This window comes from Poecilia reticulata, linkage group LG19 (genome assembly GCF_000633615.1).
Source record: "Poecilia reticulata strain Guanapo linkage group LG19, Guppy_female_1.0+MT, whole genome shotgun sequence".
Taxonomy (NCBI): Eukaryota; Metazoa; Chordata; class Actinopteri; order Cyprinodontiformes; family Poeciliidae; genus Poecilia; species Poecilia reticulata.
The window spans coordinates 23,682,502-23,702,412 of record NC_024349.1 but is presented as its reverse complement, the minus strand read 5'-3'; the positions used below and the strand labels follow the sequence as shown (position 1 = coordinate 23,702,412).

At 38.9% G+C, this 19,911-nt stretch overlaps 1 protein-coding gene across 3 annotated transcripts; it reads right to left on the bottom strand.

Moving 5' to 3' along the window:
• Nucleotides 1–1,886: 1,886 nt before the first annotated feature.
• Nucleotides 1,887–18,565, bottom strand: ubtd1b (ubiquitin domain containing 1b). Of its 3 annotated transcripts, none has more exons than XM_008437916.2 (5): nucleotides 17,859–18,565; nucleotides 5,597–5,824; nucleotides 5,363–5,520; nucleotides 4,519–4,809; nucleotides 1,887–4,398 (listed from the first exon to the last, which is right to left on the bottom strand). In XM_008437916.2, exons 1-4 carry the CDS (start codon nucleotides 17,929–17,931, stop codon nucleotides 4,540–4,542), a joined length of 729 nt encoding a protein of 242 aa, XP_008436138.1. In that variant the 5' UTR covers nucleotides 17,932–18,565; the 3' UTR covers nucleotides 1,887–4,398; nucleotides 4,519–4,539. The 3 variants fall into 3 exon arrangements, with proteins under 3 accessions (XP_008436138.1, XP_008436139.1, XP_008436137.1); XM_008437917.2 differs by having other exon boundaries at nucleotides 1,887–4,392; XM_008437915.2 differs by having other exon boundaries at nucleotides 1,887–4,809.
• Between the last annotated feature and the right edge of the window lie 1,346 nt (nucleotides 18,566–19,911).

The window sequence follows — 19,911 nt, the reverse complement described above, 5'->3', positions numbered from 1 at the left end:
CACAGAAAATGGTTCAATTCAACTTAGCCAAAAATGTACAGGAAGGTACTTTATTCTTCTAAATAGCGAGCGCTGACATTGCTGTGGTTTCGGGAGGATCGCCAAACAATCCGACGAGCATGGCAGTTTTGCACAAAAAAAAAAAAACAAGAGACAACAAAGTGAAGAATAAGTGTTGTAAATCTAGTGAATCCCTTATACATCGGTGTAACCAGGTTCTTATTAAAAACCTCTCTGCTGTGGCGTCAGGTCACCGTGGGTCCATCAGAATTCAGGGTAAAACCCACTGGGCGAGTGACCAAAAACACACAGCTCTCCCTGTGAAATCCCACCATCAATAGGGGCTTTTTTCCCCAGACTCAGAGTACCACAGTCCTCCACAGACTCTCTGTTGACCGTTTTACGGAAACCAAGACAGAAAAACTGCCTTAAGACCTTCCTCTCTATGTGCCACCCCATGTGTGCTGCTAATGCCGGAATAGAATCCTTACATAATCAGAAAATACCTTCTGTGGCTTTTTAGGAAAAAACCGACTATTCTAACACACTGAGCAGTTTCTTGTTGCTCAGACAGAAAGATAAGCATTCAACAGCTTTTCTTTGTAATTAACAGAATTAAAGCTTGTGATTTTTGTACCCCCCGCCTCCACTCACCAAGCTACAGAAAAGAGTGCAAGATGCAGCTATTTGTGGTTTGAAATGTAGTTTAGAAAATGGATGATTAATGAGTGATCAACAAGAAAAAGCATTGTAGGGATAAAAAAAAAAAAAAGTGCTGTAGCAGTGTTTGTCTGGCCTCGTTCTCCCATTTGTCAAATGATTGTGAAACACCAACTCCTGTAGTCGTGTAGTTGCAGAGCAACAAGAAAATGTGGAAGAAAAAGATGGAACCTAGCTTCATAAACTGGATTCTTTCCTTGAATGTCAGTCACATGCTACAAACTGACACATTTGCCAAGACTGGAAGCTAACGAGGTTCCCTGTTTGTTAAGCAAGCCCTGTTCCCATCTGTGCACATGAACACAGCGCCATCTTCTGGTAAAGACGAAGATACAGATGTTTCTCAAATTTGAATATCTGAACACTTAATTTACTAAAATTTCAAAAAAGTGTTTTAAAATAGCACAATTTGCATAATGACTGATTATTATGGCTTACAGTTAATATAAAGCCAAAATTCAGTTTCTCAAATTCAGAATAACATTTTAATAATTTTTGATGCTTAAAAAGGTAGTTGGAAAATCAATGTGTGCGAGTTCCATGTTTTGAAGTGGTCTGCTGAAATTACTTTAAACTTATTGAGATGCATTTGTAGATCGTCTCCAGTGGGGAAAAAACTGAAGGAAAAACTAATGCAAGAATTACTTTCACAAGTTTTACTTTATTCAACAGTTTAAAAACATGATTTTACATGAAATGAGCATATAAATGAACAATAAAATAACTTTTAAATGTCATCATGTCCTTAACATTTCCCTCTGACTAAATAAACCCATTTTTAAAGAAATATTTTTAGTGCTTTATATGGCTGTTCTGCTGTGAAAAACAAAAATCTAAACCTAAAACTTAATTTAAAGTTCTTAAAGGCAAGAATAATAGGCAATACATGGAGTGGCAGCTCCTTGCTGATATAAGAATATAATCTCTTGATCTCACGTTATGGCTTTTATTTAATTTCATAGTCGTTTTGGGGGTCTATTTGTGTTAGCATAAAAACAAATGTTCACAACATTTACATTACTCTGTCATGTTCTGTTCTGAGGTGTACAAAATGTTATTCTTATATGTATTTTACTCCCGTTTCTCCAGACTGACCTGAATAAACCGAGTTTCCAATGTGGACAGACTGAAACTCTAACATCTCTGGAGAATTGTGTGCCATTTTGTGAACCTCTCCTGAAAAATTAACATCTTAGACAAATGATCGCTACAAACGCAAAGCATTTTAAAAAATTTTTGCAAACAAGCAACCAAATACAGGTGAAAATCAATCAAGTGGGACAAATTCACAGCTTTGGAAACTATAAACACACATTTGTTGTACTATGTTTTACAAGAAGCTCACATGACTGAGAAAGTGCCCAAGAAGGACCAAAAATGAGACGGTAAAAGAAGCAAACCTTGGCTATGACTTCCATCCTGGAGGATATGCTAAAGGAGAAAGTTGAAACTTGTCCAACATACAGGAAGGAATTTTTTTTTACTTGCATGGCTTTACATTACTGAGTGCACGTGAAGAAATAATGAAAATCAGATCCATCAGGTTTTAAAACGAGGTAAACATACCCTTTAACAAAACAAAAAAGTTCTTTTGTTACCTGAAGTTGTAATTTTAAGATCCTATAAAAATATTCAATTTCTTTTCTAAAAGCGTCGACAAAGCGAAAAGCGTGTTTACCGTTTGAACCATGGCTGGGCGCGAGTGAACTGCATTAAGGCTGCCGAGGAAAACATTCCAGGTTAAATGGCAGCTGCTCATTCTGCCATTTTGTGCTCAAAGTAACGTTCAACCCAGATTTCCTATCGACTAGGTGTTAATTTTGTAATTGGAATTGGACGTTTGTAAAACAATTTAACCCTCCCGCGCGCGAGCTTTTTACCCTGTGAACAGTCCGGTCGCACTCAGCTCACGTGCGCTGTTACAAGAGCCCCGCTTTCCCGCTTTCTAATAAGAACAGCCGCTCCCGCTCCTCCTGAACATAAGATCGCGGGAGGGTTAACGCAGAGGGTAAACGCAAAGTCTTGTCCCTTCAAAATATAATATAATGTGGTTGGTTTCTTGACCACCAAGAGAAATAAATGCTATGGGGAGGCACCGAATGATTCGTTTACAAGTGCTAAATAGAAAAATGTTGGAACACAAAGGGGCGAACAATTCGGGAGCCGTTTAAAGTTGCGAGTTAAAAATTCTTTGAGATCAAGTGGTTACTGCATGTGTGCTTTACTGGACCCATAAAACTAAGGGTTTCTTTTTGAGGTTCTTTGTAGCTCTTGAATCATTTCTGAATCCCTTTAAGTTTCACAAAAGACAAAAATACAACGACAAACGTCTGGGGGAAAAAAAGGATCAAACACCGACTTTCTAGTCGGGGCTCAACTCAGCAAAGATGGCGGTTCAAAAAATGAACTCACCCTGAAACTAAGAGGTTCCTTCACAGCTAAGACGGACAGGATTCACTGATAAGCGAAGGCCCGTCTTTCAGGCTGTGCTCTGATTGTTTGAAGAAGAGAGGCATGACTACATTTCGTAGAAAAATAACCATTTGCAGCCACTAGGCGGGGTGCTGGTCCTGATTATCAGATCGCAGCTGGCCTGGACTCTACTTTCACATAACTCTGTTGCTTTAGAAACGAAAACAATGCGAGGTTTGTTGTATTGCACATATAGGGAAAAAAAAAAAAACTTCTTGTTCAAGTCTGCGACATTTGCGGTGGAGTATCCCTGTTAGAAGCGCTGGTATTTAAAATGACTGAAATGATACAAGTACCGTAATGAGACGGTCAGGAGAAGTGAGCAACTGGAACGGTGAGAGAAAACGAAGCCCACCCATCTCACCATTTTTACACAAAGCATTCAAAAGCTTAAACCGAACAATTCGTTTCCTTTCCACTGTTTATTGGTGGACCATTATTTCACCATTTTCAATACAACATGCCACCACTAGGGGGAGCGTTCAATCAACCTCTGAATGTCTGAATCTGGGTTTTGGGTCATAGCTTTGACTCACTACTCCACGTACAGTCCTTTGTACGCTGGTGAAGGGAATTTTCCTCTATAGTTTCAGGGAATATGAAGTAATTACAATCATCAGCTGGAGAGAGAGAGAGGGGGGGGGAATCCATAAAACAATAAAACAGAACAGAAAGGGGCAGTGTGGCTCCTCCTAGTGGCCATGAAGCCGCCTGTAAGGCAGAAAACTGGATTTTATCAGATTGTTTTTCCTGCATTAACACATACACACCCATTATAAGACAGCATAATAAAGGCAGCAGTGACAGCAATTCATGATTGATTTGAATCTAAAAAGATACACAGGGTTCAGCCGATAGCAGGAAGTCTCTCATCCTTTATATTAACCCTTTTTTAAAATCTTGAAGGCACACAATCTACCGCAGAAGTATATAGTAAGAACCTTTAATTGTGCAAAACAGCTCAGTTAGTATTTTGTCAGTAAAAGAAATGTGTTGCATCGTACACTCCACCAGAGCTGCTAAGTGTCTGTGTGATTTAATCCAACAGGAACCCCTCTGCGTTTCATCTGTTGGAACTCCACGTTACAGATGAAAAGTCTGTGCATGCAGTGGCAAAGGGCGGCGTTTCCGCCAGCACGATGAGCTCCACTTCCGTTTGAAAGTGGTTCAGAGACAGTGAGGATGTCCAGACTCGGCAATCTGCTCCTCCAAATAAACACAAACCAGAAATGTTAAAAAGTAAGCAGCACTTCTTTATTCCCCTTATTAGTTTAAGCCTCCAAAATTGTGTTTTCTGTCAAATGCAGCATGGTCATTGGGCGGTACCTCTGCTCCAACCTGCTGCAATCACTGGGACTTGGGCGAAGAGGGAGTGGTTATGGGAGACGGTTTGGAGGCTCCCGACGCCTGTGCGTTGACGATGACCTGGATGACGAAGTCCTTCTGGATCTTGGTGTCCAGCAGGCGCGTCTTGTCCGTCAGCAACTTGCCAGAAAAGAACCAGCGCTGCTGCAGCACGTCGATGTCCTCTTGGGCCTGCAGCTGCTTCTTCAGCTGCCCGATGGTGTCGGCCATACTGGCGTTGAAGCGCACGTCCTTTCCTGTGGACAGTCGTACCTAACAAGGCAGATGGTTGAACCGGCAAGATGAAAAATCTTTAATAACTTCAATTTTACTTCATGGATTACCACAGGCAGAAGCTGCATTTAAAATATAAATGTGCGGAAAACTTTCTTGATATTCCGCTAATGTCGAGGGGGAAAAAAACAAATTGGCAACTGCGTTGTTTCCATTAAATAAGAAACACAAAATCACACATGAACCAGTTTGTTTATGTGACAAGTCTGTAAAAAACATGCAGCGCTATCATGCTGCCGTCACCGCCTGACTTCTTTATTTTTTCTACCAATAGTAACATCTGGATGTTAATCACGTCACTCGTGTGATGTGGAAAAGGTGTTTCTGTTACAGATTTGCAAACTTTTGACTTTGAACTCAAATTTCCAATTTTTTCCCTAGTAAATGTCAGTGTTCTTACAAATTTTCAAACTCAAATTTCCAAACCTTTTCTAGAAAATTGACGGAAATGTACTTCCCCCCCTCCATCTACCACAATTTGTAGGATAACGTAGTAGGGCATACATCGTAGTACAGTTTTGAGAGGAGTTACCTTGAGTTGAAATTCTTTTTTAGATGCTACGGAGGGTTCAGGGCTGTCACTGCGGTCCTCATCGCTGCATTCTGAGATGAGGTTGACAGGGGGCGCTAGGCAGTAGACTGGCAGTTGGTAGCGATTACCCAGTTCGTCGTAACATTCAGTCAGAGTCCCTGTGAAAGGAAGGGAAAAAACAAACGTCGAAAGTGTGTAAATGTGAGGAATCGCCCAGATGGAGACGGGCCTCACCGTGCGGCAGAGTGATGTTGGCTCCGTCCACTATAGCCTGGGCCAGCTCGTGGTCGTTGCACTCCAGGGCCACGGCGGCGGCTTTCAGGGCGTCCCAGATCTCCTTCCGGCCCTCAAACGCCGGTGCCGTGTCCCAGAACTCGTCTCGCTTGCTCCTCAGCTGTCCCTCCGTCATTGGGTAGTCGCTCTTCCACTTGGGACGGTCTTTTTTCAGCGGCTCGTTCCGTCCTGAGAGGGAGAACGATAAACTTTAACAGCAAGAAAAAAATATTTCTGTAGGAAACATTGGCTGAAATCTTTGTCGCATAAGAAACTGTAATGAACTCTGTTACATCTTTGCAGTCGAATCATTTCATGGTTGGACAATTTATGCCCTCTGGTTTTGGATGTTGTACATGTAGAAGGATTTCTGCTCTTTTTGTTTTTACTTTTTAACACTTGTTAAGATGGGTAGCCATGGCAACAAGTTTTTTTTAAAACAACTAAGAGCAGCCAATTGTCATCTCAAATGACCCAAGTACCAGAGAGCCTCAAATTCAAAGAGGAACAGCAAAAGCAAATGAGGTGGATTAGAATTTCTTGCCAATAAATTGGATGATGTCATCTGAGACATGTTATTGTGGAATAGCGTCTCCGATGCCTGAATATGGAGCTGTTAGCATGTCATGAGATCGTCACACAGCGAGTCTTCAGTCAGAGGCCTCTTCAGATTCATTGGACAACTGACTGCCACTGGAGTATTTTTGAACTGAATTTACTTAATTAGGATTGTTGCTATTGTACTTTGATGCCCCTAAATAAAATCCATTGCAATATCTGTGTAGTTTAACCAGTTTTTTTTTTATTTTTTTTTTTTAGAAAATATAGTAGTATAGAATGGATTTGTAATCCTTACAGCATGATGCTGCCACCACCTCGTGGGGCTCTTGGCTAATTTATGCTCTTTGTTTTTTGTTTTTTTTTACGTGCTTGTCAGTTTAGTTGGACACCCATGTCCTGCAATTGTTTCCTACTTTTTATAATTCCCTGATGACAGACAGTACTTCTAGAAAAGTGTTTTACAATTCATTCCCACTTTAGACTTTACATTCTACAAATATACACAAGTTTCCATCAAATCCCAGTAAAATAAAAACTGTTGTTTGGAGTTGTAGCATGTCAAAATGTGAAAAACTTCAAAGTTTTTCACATTAGTTTCCAACAAGAACATATTTAAAGAGCCTGAATGAGCTCTGCCCAGTTTCCTATGAACACAATTTGATTGTATTTGCATTTTAGGGCTTAAAAAAAAAAAAGACTTCAGCCTTAGTGTTCAAACATTCGCAAGCACAGGAAAGCACCGCTCCATTATACAAGGTTCTACAGAGTTAGAGGGTGAATAATATCCTATAACTGGACGATTTAGTGAACCTTTGGTGAACAGGATTCTTGGTTTGAAGAGCATGGAAACGACTTTTTGTTCAGATTGCAGATTTTTCGCCGGCGAATGTGTGTGCAACAGATATGAACCCACAGAATATGATTCTCATTAACAGCAATAAAAATAAATTAATATAATAATAAATAAAAAAACCTGGCAGGGAAGAGAAATCTGATCCGTCACCAGAGACAGCAAACACTCCCACCACACACCGACATGTCGTCCCAGTCTAAAATTAGCAGGTGCTGCAGAGCTTGCAATATGCATGAAGGATGTGTACCCTACGTGTGTGTGTCTGTGTAACCCTAGCTGTGTCGTCCACCATCGGTTTCAACAGAAGTCGCAGGCACGACTCGGACATTCTGCCGCTTCCCATTGTTTACTGAAGCTCCTAATGAAGTTATACCTTCCTCTGAAAATGTAAATTGTTCCTCAAATTTTTGTCGAAAGACATGGCTTTTGTATTGCAATATCAGAAAGAAAAAGATCTTCAGATTTAAGGGTACATAGAGAAAAAGATTTCTCTGTACCCTTAAATATGAAGTACAACACCTGCTTCAAATAGAGATGGGAGTCACTGGTTGGTGTGTAAAATATAAATCAGAACAGTGTGACGTGAAGATCACTGCCTCTATTTAGACTACATATGATAACTCAAATTTAAGACCTTTATAAGACTATTAGGAATGGAATTTAAGACCTATATCAATAATTTCTAAAGAAATTTACAAACTTCATAGTCAACTGGCAAGAAATTTGTACTTGCCCAAGATAGACACAACAAAGCTAGACAGCTAGCAAGGATGTGTTAGCAGTCAGTTAGAGGTAGCCTCAACTGTCTCGAGTTAGAGAACCCAAGGACTATGACTGAGTGCAACTCAAACTTTTTCCTGACAGAAAAGACCCGCAAGGAAAAAAAAAATTAAAATTACATACACAAGACTAATCCTGTCAAGACAAAATTTAAGACCGGTGATTAAAATGTTAAAAGTTCTACTTTCTTTTTAAATTAAAGACATTTTAAAACCTTCTTTTTAAGACCTTCATAGTAGATTCAACACTTTAAGGATGCACAGAGACCTCAAGTGAGAAATCATCTGTTCACCAGAATCCAGCAATTTTCAGAATGACTGCCTCTGACCAAATATAAAGACATTTTTATGCCCATTTGGTAAACTCACCATATCGAAACACCACCAGACAGACTGCCTGACAACTTTCTAATAAAAGTGAGGGAGTTGGATCGTTTAGAGTTTCAACTCCCGCACTTTTATTGCGGGAGTTGTTTCAATGGTTCCAGGAACCATTGAAACAAACAGCCGCCATTTGCCACAGAATGTCAGCTGTCACCCATTCTGATGAATGTATAGATCCAGAGGCCAAGTTGATGGATAAGAGGAAGTCTTTCTACCTGCATGTGTTATGAAAGATGCTGGATAAGGAAATATTGGCAGGATAATCTACTACTTTAACAAGCACTGGAAGCAGCTGGAAGAGGCTTCCAAACGAAGAGTAATACGCTTTATTGGTGCAGATATGAAAATTTGACAAAGGAAAAAAAAAAGAAAAGAAAAAAAAGAAAAAGGATTTCCATTTAATTTCAGCTCTGAAAAAAAAAGGGTCAAATTTGGTGTATCTCTTTATTGACAGTTGATGTGGTTAGTAGATAAATCAACCGTTTACTCAATGTCTGTGTACATGACATTGCATTTTGGTTTGTAATTAAAAATCCACATCAATTTTGGGAGATTGGTGATTGGTCAATACTTGCATGTCAAACCAATCTGTCACTGATATTATCTACCTCTGCCAAGGGCTGTAAAATCAGCCACCATCTTCTTTTGTTAACAATAATCACCCCACTGTTGCTATGCCAACTTAGAAATTTTATATATACATATATTTAGAAACTTCAGTCAAAAAAAAAAAAAAATCTTATGAGTCAAGATCAGTAACTGGATCGAAAACTGCAACCGGTGCACCACTAGTAAGAAGCCCTCACAGATAGCACTCAACAACAAGAAGAAAAAGAAAAAAGGCCTTCCAGAGGCTTTGAAACAAAACCTTACACACGATCCAAATCTCTCATTTATAGTCAACTAATGTGAATCAGTCTCGTACTTCAGAGCAGTGCCCAGGTCATCTGACGGTGTAGCAGATACTTTACAGATCATGTTTGTGTTGAAAATGGAGCTCTGGTCTGGGATCAGGGAGAACTAACTTCTCTAACAGACAAGACAGTCATGAACTGTTTCTACTATAAATATTGACAAAGGGAGATTATTATAGTAGACATCACCGTCACTCTAATCGAGTACGTCTTTAAATGGACCCAACTGCAACGTAGTTAGCTACCCTGCTAAAGGCACACTTGTTCAGCAAAACTCAATTTGTGTTGTTTAATCTACAGATAAGCACATTCAATCTATTAAAGCTCAAGTAAAGAAAGTACAAATTATTAGAAATACATTTTTATGCATCAGAACAATTAAACTGATGGCTGCACTAATTCTACCATTACATTACTGGTGATCAGCCAATACTTGTGAAATCAATCTCATCTACCTCCAAAGAGGTCTGAAAATCAGCTATTGTCTACCAGGTCACATCTACATGTGTGCAGTCAATAGTCTCTTTACTGTTATCTAGCAGCTCTTGAGACAAAAAAAATAAATAAAAATCTGTATTGGCAAAAATGGCCAATACCAATAGGCCATGCATTAAAAAAACAGGAGGATGTTGGACAACAACTGAGTGGATGAACTTAAAAAAAGAAGCTGCATTCACTGGAGGATAGATTTATCCTTCCCAGACAGCAATTGTGATTTTATTGTATTGTTCCTCAATTTAGAACCACAATAAAACCTCAAAACAGTAAGCTCGACTGTGTTTAAATGAGAATCCTAACTGAAACCACTCGCCTTAAAAGTTTTGCCCCCAAACTTACTGAGAAACTTCAGAGGACTCAAGTGGGAGAAGCACAGTTGATGGAAATAACTGTGGTCTGGTGTTTGGGTATGAAAAATAGGCAGAAACAAAAGGAAGCAATTTGGAGAACAGCCCTGCTGAACACAAATAGACAGATGAAGCAATGCATTACAGACAGATGAAGCAATATCAAGCTGTTTCGCTCCTGCTGGGCTCATAAAAAGCAGGGTCCATGTGAGGAGGCTGCATTGAAGCGGGGTATATTTATGAGCGCTAATGAAAGGAGTCGTGAACAAACAAATAAAAAGCCTCTCTGGTGCTATGTTCCATCAAACACGCCATAAACACACAAAACGAATAAGAATGAGAAAAACAACAGGTGGTTATGAAAGGATTTTCTGGCTCTGCTGTAGCACTGCGCTGCTAAAGTTGCGTTTTGCCTCAGCCTTAAACATTCTCCTGTACTGAGGTCATTAATGCATGTTGGTGCATTCTCTCGCTCAACACTCAACGCACACGAAGCGGCCTTTTTATTGTAGCACAAACTAAAACGCAACAATTTGCTACAAAACAAAAAAGCTCCTGCTATGTTTAAGGCAATCAGAAATGCTGTAACTGCTTTCAGCTGTACTTTTGTCAGCTCATAAAATTAGTAAAGCAAAATTGAAACGGCATCATCAGCGTGTTCATCCAGGTGCTGGTAGAAACACTGGCGGCTTAACACATCGACATGTTTTATAGAGGTGCATACTCCCAGGTGAAGTCAAACACCCCTGTGCAAACTCATCACCAAGGCAAATCATCCAGGTTTCTGGAGTGGTTTACAAGTGGGTAAAGTTCAGCTCTCATGTTACTTAAGTGTTTGTCGTTTGCATGTAGGACTATATTGAACCTGATCTATGTGCTTTTAAAAGAAAAAGAAAAAAAAGACCATCCAACCATGATGGAACAATTGAAAGTTGTTTTTGTCCCCAATAAGAATATCTCCTGAGTACCAGGAGACTTTTCTAAGAACCGGTATTGGATCACTCTCCGTTCCTAGGAACAACCCTTTTGAGACCTTACACAGACACTGTTTGGAAGAAGGCCCAGCAGATACTGTGCTTCCTAAGGAAACTCAAGAAGTACAGCCTGCCATAGGAGCTGCTGGTCATCTTTCTACACGACTGTTATTCTCTCTGACCAGTGTTTGTTCATCTGCCAGGAACAATTGGGTCTACAGAGAGGATCAGGGTTGACCTTCCCTCCATCCAGGACTTGTAGGGAAAGGAAAACATCTCTGCAGACCCCACACATCCTGGACACAAGCGGTTCAGACTTTCACCTTCAGGTTGGCATTACGGAAACGCCATTTGGCAAAACAGAGTTTCTTCCACCAAGATGATTCAGAAATTTCCTTGAATCCCACCACAATATGAGTTTGGTTTGCTTCATTCCCAACTAGTCTGCTGGTTTATGACATGGCTAGCAGTACTGATGAGCTGAGGAGAATAAAACATGTTAGCTCCTGGGAGAGCGGTCACCTTAAAGCACAAAGGACCAGTCAGTAATGCTCATCAAGGTTAGCAAGCATCTTTTCACGGCTGGACGCTGAGCTCGCATACACCGTATGTGCGAGTGACGCTTTGATTAAAAACATAACTGGACCACATGGTTGTCTCGGGACAAAATTTAAAATTAGTCAGACTTTATTTTTGGCTATAAATCCATTACTGCATACATTCAAAAGTGACCAATGAAATTTAACTGAAACAGTTAACAATTGAAACAACTGTACATAGCACAACTGGTGGAAAACAATGAACTGTTTCCCACCAGTATTTCTGTTCATTATTTACAGATGCTATTATAAAACCTGGAGTGAAAAAAAAAATACTGAAACAGTGAAAGTAACCTTTACCGTCATTTTTTAGTATTTGGGGTTTGTAAAGGTTTTCCACATAAAAGTTTGTTACATCAAAGGAGGAGTCATTCTTCTCATAATATTGTTATTTAAGATAATTGGGCTCAAACTGGGGCATTGTTAACGTCATTTTTAAATAATTACCATACGTTTCATAATATTTGTTCTGGTGTAAGTTCATATTGGCCGCAAATGAATGAAAATATTTGGGAGCTGTACAATTATGTCACACATGCTGCTTTGGAAAAATATTACAATAAAACAATTAATTTGCTTTTCAAACAATTCTAGATTTCCCTCAACAACCTAAGGCCCAGTGCAGACCTGCCATTAACGTGCTCTGGCCAATAAGCAGAGTCTGTAGAGAATGAACCAAAATCCATCTGGAATGATCAGATCTCGATTGCCTGCAAAACAGGTTGGCACATCACACAATGTGCTTATCAGCTGGGCAATAAACAGAACTTCTGAATCGCTGCTTGTGTTTCTGAAAGATCCAGACTTTGAAGAAGTAGAGGGGATCGTCTAGCCTCTCCACGTCAGATCTGTTCAGTTTGGAGAACTTCAGTGTGCTTCTTTTAGTCCATGGTATTCACGTTAAGTAAATACCATGGATTATGGTATTTCCTGACAATGCGAGTTATCTGAACTTTTATTGTTTTATGGGATGATTTTATTACTTTGTTTTTACTTTAATATTACTGCTTGTTTGTGGTTCTGAACAACTCTCTGTTGGAGCAAAGGTGAACATTTAGTCCACTTCTAAGATCTTAGGCTAACATGTTCAAACACCACATCCATCCAGGGGTCATGATCATCTACATCAGTCCTCCTTTTGAACCAAGCACTATACTACTAAATCATTCAATTCACTCACTGGACAAGAATAGTGTGTCGTCTCAAACCTAAAGTGAGCAAAAGTAATGAAGAGAATAAAGTATGGTGGCCCAAATACACCAAAACCATATTCATACCACAATGACTTGAATGTAATACATGCTGGCCAATATAAAAGAAAAAAGGCACGCATCACAACTGAAATATTGACCAGTATCGTTGCCATCATAAGATTTACTATCAAGCAGCCTTGAAATAAAACACACCTGTCTCCAATAGAAATATAGTGGAAAACATAATTACAGTTATATGCAAAGCAATTAAAGATGCAGTAACACTGAATGAAAAATATAGCATTGTGTGTTTCTGAGAGTTGATTTAAGAAACGCAATATATGAGAAAGCTATGCTGAAAGTTGGATCACAAGGCTAACCTTTTATTTTATGCTATGTAAAAAATTAAAAGTTTGCAAAAAAGTTCAAATTTTTTGCGGAATAATTGGATTAACACAAAGATGCATCATTAGATGAATGGAAATAAAACAATTGTCAGTAGCAGCCCTAGTAAATAACATTTAGATAAAAAAGAAAACTTGTGAAAATAAATTTGCTGAAAACAGCAACTAAATGAAAACACGGAAATTTTGAAAAACTCTTTTGGATAAAAGGTTTTGGCTCTAGGAAGAGGTGGTTTCTTTGCTGTATCAAAAGTGATATTTCAAAACTGCAACAGAAACCCTTTTTGGCATCACACAAGTCACATGATCAACAAGAGGCTGTTGCCACTGGTGCAAACCATGAAGAAGACAACAGGAAGTAGTTGGAGGATGATGGCATGGCATATTTTTTTATGATTTAATGAGCAAACTCATTCACATGTGATTTTAATTGCGTTTCTTATTGAATGGAAACAGCAATTGCGGGGGTAATTTTTCGCCATTATCTGAACATTGACAAAGTTTGTAATGAAAACAGTTACTGTTGCCTTGCAGCTAGGCAGGTCCTGAGTTCAAATCCCAACCTGGGTTTTTCTGCATGCAGTTTACATGTTCCCGTGTGGTTTCTCTCCAGATACTCCGGATTCCTAATAAACACACATATATACTAGCCAACTGGCCTTTTTATTGAATAAGAATAAATACAATTTTGATGTTCATATCAAACACGTGAACAGAATGAGAAGTCTATCCAGCTACTTTATTATTTCCATCCAAACACGATTTTATAAAAAAAAGTTGCTTCTTCCCAATGTGTGAAGTTGTGACAAAGAAAAAAAAATCCCCCAATTACCAAGTACCCCAATTTAGTGATACTATAAGAGTAAATCTGCAGTATATTGCACAGCTTTAATTCTAAAACATCTGAGTTTTAAGTACAAGCTAACCCTCAAGAATTATGATAGTCACCAGATATCTTTGTTTCAGATATTTTGATGTTGCAACTACATAGAAGAATAAGAGCTCATTAGAGTGTTTTAGTGTTACTCCTGAAAACGGTCAGTTTATAGAATGAGTCCAAAGCACTAAAAGCAGACAGAATATTACATCGCAGCCACAAGCGTAAGCCATTTACATTTTTAAGGAGAGCTGGATGACTACAACAAGCAGGAAAATTCCTTAGAACAAGGAGGCATCTGTAAACAACGAAGCATTAAGTCAACATACAGTGATTAAGAAGCCGTCTTTAATTTTTTTTTAGAGAAACGTGATTCCATGCAGGACATTTTCTTAGAGATTCAACTTTATTGGTACAGTTCTAAAATGATATTAACATGTAAAGTTTTATTTTGCAGTAAGTAAAGTTGGGTTGTAAAGAGATTTTCAGTTTGAAAAGACTGAGGACAAATTTCTTTTTCTTCCAAAAACTGATTCACATTTTTCAGTAAAAAAAACTGAAATGGGGAGAACACACAGAAACGCAAGAACCCGTTACTCTGACCCGTAAATAATTTAAAAAACAAACCAAAAAAAAGCTTTTAGTATGTCCAACTTCCTGTGAATCTGGGTAAGGCCATGACGGCGCGCGTCCCAAAAGACACAGGAGTCAGTGATGCAGCAGGACACGATGATACTTGCAGTTTTTCTCGTTAAACCGTTAAACAGCGACTGGGAGCAGAGAGGGAGAGGGAGGGCGTGTAGATATGAATCAGAGCGGGAAATTATCACCAGCCACAGTCATAAACCAGAAGACAGCTTTAATTTTAAACAGCCACTTATTGGCCTCCGCAGTCTGTACTAGGAATCACTTTGGGATGCAGACATGAAGGCAGGGCTATGGTTTACTTTTGCATGAAGCTGATGAAAATATTTACAGAAAATAAAACCCGTAATCCTGCTTCAAAAACTGGAGGCAACTCGACATCCTTGAGAAAATGAAGGTGGAAATTATTTGCATTCCCCCGGGGCTACAAAGATGTATTAAGTCCTTCATAGATAAAAATAAATAAATAAATAAATAAATAAATATTGGCCAAAAAACTCATATTAGTCTTAGAAATGTTCTTGTCACACCATCTTATCTTTAAAGTGTTTAAAACCGTCCTGATCAAACAAAACCAAATGCACAATTGGGTGTAAAAGAATAGGCCTCAACCACACCACTTTAATTTTACACTAATATTTTTTATGTTTGTATTCCACAAATAGCTGCAGTATCTTTTGTATTTAAATATTCACTTTGAGATAGAGGAAGCAAAAATAAAAGTTTTCCCCAAGTTCTGCATATGAAAGGGAGGGGCAAGCAAAGCGGAAAATCTTGATTTTATCAGTCAGATGTCCCTAAATAAATTCTTGACGTTCCTGTAGGTGTGACGCTCTGCATAGGACTCTACAGCTTTTTCAAAAACAAAACGTCAAAGATGATGGACACCAGTAATAATCTCAGAAGAATGTTATTCTTGATGGGTAAATCCTGAGAGAAAGATTCATTTTAATTTAAAAAAAAAAGGAAAGCATTCTAGATGACTGACAGTATTCCTAGCAGACGACAACCCAGCAAGTTCACCAAGCGGGAAAACTAATTAGAATCACTACAGGAACTATATCTAACACCCCAAGATGTAGTCCAGCAGACTCTGTTCAATTGGAGACCAAAATTGCAACATTTGTTACATTTTCAGCTGGTGAGATTCTCTTTCACACTGCACTGTGTCAAACAAGCCAAAGGCTTTGAAAAACCTGTTCACCTCCTTACCTTTGGTGGCCCTGCACTAAGAACCACTGAAGCAAACCACAACTAAACCTCTGAAGACACTGAGCGCAACTTCCTTCTTCACAAAACGTAAACAAAATGAGTGGGTCAGATTTTAGATTTTGGAGGATTTCTCTTTAGTCTTTAGCAAAAGACTACAAACCGTTTTTACCATTTTACGTGACTTGTGGTTGTATTTACCCAGAATGCCATGCACTGCAGTTTGTTTGTTTTTGTTTTTTTGGTCCGCATCAGAGTTGATTGTGCATTCACATCTGCCCAAGCAAACCGGACTTTCTATGCAAACAAACTAGAGTTTGATTAAAGCAAACTAAACAAGGCCGGTGTGAATCCACCCTTACACTCTTCATGTGTCAGCTAAGTGAGGCCAAGTCTGTACAACTGGAGATACATAAATTAGGTACAACTAGAGTCACAAATAAAATCAGACCGTGCATGATGGCTTCATGTCATTTATACCAAATGACATGTTGCTGGTTGTATTTACTGTGTTTTAACGTATAGGTATGGTGCCCAAAATAAGTAAAACCTCAGACACAAGTTACTTTGTGAGGCGAATCTTTAACTTCATCACCAACACTTGGCTGAAAGTAAAGTTGAGCAGCAATTTCCAGTTTGTTCAGTTGAGCTGTAAATACAGCACTAACCCTGATCAGGATGCCAAACATTAATGTGGAAGAACAAAGAGAGGGAACTCAGCTGTTACAGGAAAGAGTGACGTCGACTGATATGAAATTTATATCCCCGTGTCACATCTGCTTATTTTACAGAAGAGAGGCAGGAAGCAGAAAATCATCATTACTATTATTAACATAATAATAATAATAAAAAAAGAGTTAGACGTAATGTGTAAAGTTTGCCAAAAGTAATATAGCTTACGCAGCAAATGGGTCAGGAGAGGATGAAATTTGATTTTCTGGTCTTCGTGCAAAACTACGTGTTGTTTCCAAACAAACACTGCGTGACACTCTGAACACACCATGCATGGTGGTGGGAGTATCATGCTGTGGAGAGACTTTTTTTTGGCAGGGACAGAACTGACTGGGGAAATGAATGGAGATTAAAAAAAAAATCCACAACAAAAACCACTGGAATAAAAAACTGCTTGATAGTTTGGGATCACCTTCCAACAGAGCAACCGTCCAAAACACAGTCAGAGCTGCAATAGTTTAAAACCAATGGTAACCTAAATCCAATAAAGAATCTGTTAAAAATGGTATCAACAGCCACTCTCCGTACAGTCAAAGGGAGCCTGTGTTAGTTTGCAACAATGGATTTGCAAAAATGTAAATTTCCAGTTGTGCAGACTAGATGTTGGTCTACAAAATGCTGACTCAGTGGGGCTACATACTAATGAGTGCCAGAGTTTGTTTTTTTGGTTTGTTTGTTTTTACACATTTTTCTTTGTAAAAAATTATTAGAAACCTCTTCAATTATGTGTCACAGGATCTATCAAATAATGTTATTGTGACTAAAGACAGAATGTTCAATTTCTCAGGGGGGGGGTTGTAAACCTTTGCAAGACAATGTTGTGCCCTTTCATTGCAGAACTGTCACAAGGCCAACAGGCAGAGTTTTTCAGCTGTGACAGGAGGGAAGCAGTTACATGCTGTGCAGAAAAGTCCCAACAATTCAAGAGAAGAGATGAAGGGGAAGTATATGCAAAGCAAAAAAAACATTTTAAAATAGTATATGACGTCCAGTAAACTGGTGGAGACCTGTTTCAGACCAAAGGTCTGGTAATGAGTCAAACTATTGCCAAGTCCCAGGAAAGCCAATTTACTGTTTACTTCTTTACACAAAGGCATATAATAATAAAAAAAAACAGGGCAGAACAGATGTCAGGGGATAAATATCTGCCATGGCAACAAATGTAACCATTCATATTGATGCAGGCCAGGAGAGCAGAATGTTTTTACGTTTTTTACTTTAAAAAAAAGAAAAAAAAAAAGAAGGAAGTCTCACCTCCTCGTCCACCGTTCCTGGCCGACCCTCGGTTATGCGAGTCTTCCCAGTATCTCCCCACACATCCTCCCATGGTTGGAGGTCTGCGCTCTCTCTCCACGGGGTTTTTACTTGATGAACAAGGGGGTCATAGCGGACCAGGACGACGAACTAAGTCCGACACGGAGGGAGGCAGGTGGCAGGTAGACCGTTCTGACCCCTATATTTCATCCGTATCCACAATGTGGGTATCCAGTGAAGGCGTTTGAAAGCTCGCAGCAGATTTTTAAAGTCAGTTTGAGCGCTTTCACCACTTATAAGCGAACCGTTTATATGTTTAAACTTCAACAACCCAAGATGAACTGTTATTTTAGAATGCAAGAACCAATGTGCTTATATTCCAGCTAACATTGACAATTAAAGATAGTTGCGAAAGGGTCGCAACGCGCAGCTTTCACGCTAACAAGCTAACCGAGCTAACTAGTTAGCCACCACAACATCAGTAAACACAAACTTCAGCTAACCAACATCATTTCCCCGCGTCCTGGAAGTCCCACAAGTGTGAGGGAGGTAGTTTAGATTCCTCCCCCGAAGCTCGGAGAGAAGAGGCACTGTTGTCCCCAGAAGCTGTCTCAAACGCAGCTCGTCTTTAAACATCGAAAACGTCTCTTCTCGCTGGTAAAAGGTGACTTGAAGCGGTGAGCTAACGCCACCGAACTTTTCTGGAACGCATGCGCATGAGCGCGCAGGTGGGTTCATTTTTAAAGGTAACCGCTGTGTTTCCCACTCTTGAACGAACAGCACTTTTGGTCACACCCTGCTTCCACTTTGTTAACTATATTTATTCTACAGTTGGGAAGAAATAAAAAGAAAAAGAAAAAAAAACTGAAGTAATTTTACTTAGTTTCTTTTTTTTTTTCTTTTAATCAATTTGACACTTCCATTGTACATAAACTCAAAAGGAAATAGTGAAAGTTTAGCCTATTTATACATAGCGAACAGGAAAAAAAAGATAAATATAGATAAGTTAAGGAAATTAATACGAAGCTTCTCTAAAATCTTATTTTGCTTTGCATTATTTTCTTCAGTTTACGTAAGATTTAGCTTCTTCAGTGTTGTTACCGCAGTCAGATTAAAGGGGCCATTTGGAACATTTTTAGTAATCCAATATTAATTTTGATTCTGTTTCTGTAAACCTGAGCTCAGTTCATAGAATACTAAAGGCCTAGGAAATGTTTATGATAAAACACTATAAACTTTATGTTCAGGGTGAATTTAATTCAGTTTGTTTGGGGAGGGGGTCATTTGTTTTTGAGCTTCTGACTATTAATTTTACCAGCTCAGGAAATATCAGCAAAATTACTAAATTAGTCTTAAATTAATGCACTGGGTGAATTCCAGTTCTCTTTGAGCCCCAGGCCAGCAGGGGGCTCAATGAGGCAAAGACTTACTCAAATCAATTGAGAAATACTTTATCCCAAAAGGAATTTTAATGTTGCTATATCACATCATCTTAAAAGTTTCTTCAGAGTTGTCGTTGATGGGAATGCTGTTAGGAAGGATCTCCTGTAGCAGTCAGTCTTGCAGTGACCACGAAGAAGCCTCTGACTGAAGACTTTTGCTGTATAACAGTCTCATGACTGTCATGACATGCTAATGTGTTAATATTCAGGAAGCAGAGACAATATTCCACAGGACTGCTAATCCACTTTATTTCATCTAACAGATATGATCTCATATTTTTGACTTATCTGTCACATAGAAATAGAATCTGATCATTATTTTCTTAATTTTGTAATTCTTTAACGTGACTTGTCCAGCAGTGTAGCACTCAGTTATTGTCTGAGTGCCAAAGAGAAGCCAAACAGATTTCCTCTCACAAGTGGAGCATTACGGCTTTTGCTATAACGCTCCTCTTTCATATGTAATAAATTAGAACAAGCGTCCCAATGAGTTTCGTTTGTGCTGAAAAGTACCTTTTGAAAATTGACAACCTCTTGGCAGGTATTAAACATAATTTTCATTAAGACCACATTTCTGTAACAAAATTGGTGTGATGTAATATTCTAATTTT

What these genes read in the sequence shown, in the direction of transcription:
- ubtd1b (XM_008437915.2), bottom strand. Translation starts at nt 17,931, where the DNA reads ATGGGAGGATGTGTGGGGAGATACTGGGAAGACTCGCATAACCGAGGG. An exon ending in CAGGAACGGTGGACGAGGAG is followed by an intron (nt 5,825 to 17,858) that starts GTGAGACTTCCT and finishes TCTCCCTCTCAG; the next exon opens with GACGGAACGAGCCGCTGAAA. An exon ending in CAACATCACTCTGCCGCACG is followed by an intron (nt 5,521 to 5,596) that starts GTGAGGCCCGTC and finishes TTCCTTTCACAG; the next exon opens with GGACTCTGACTGAATGTTAC.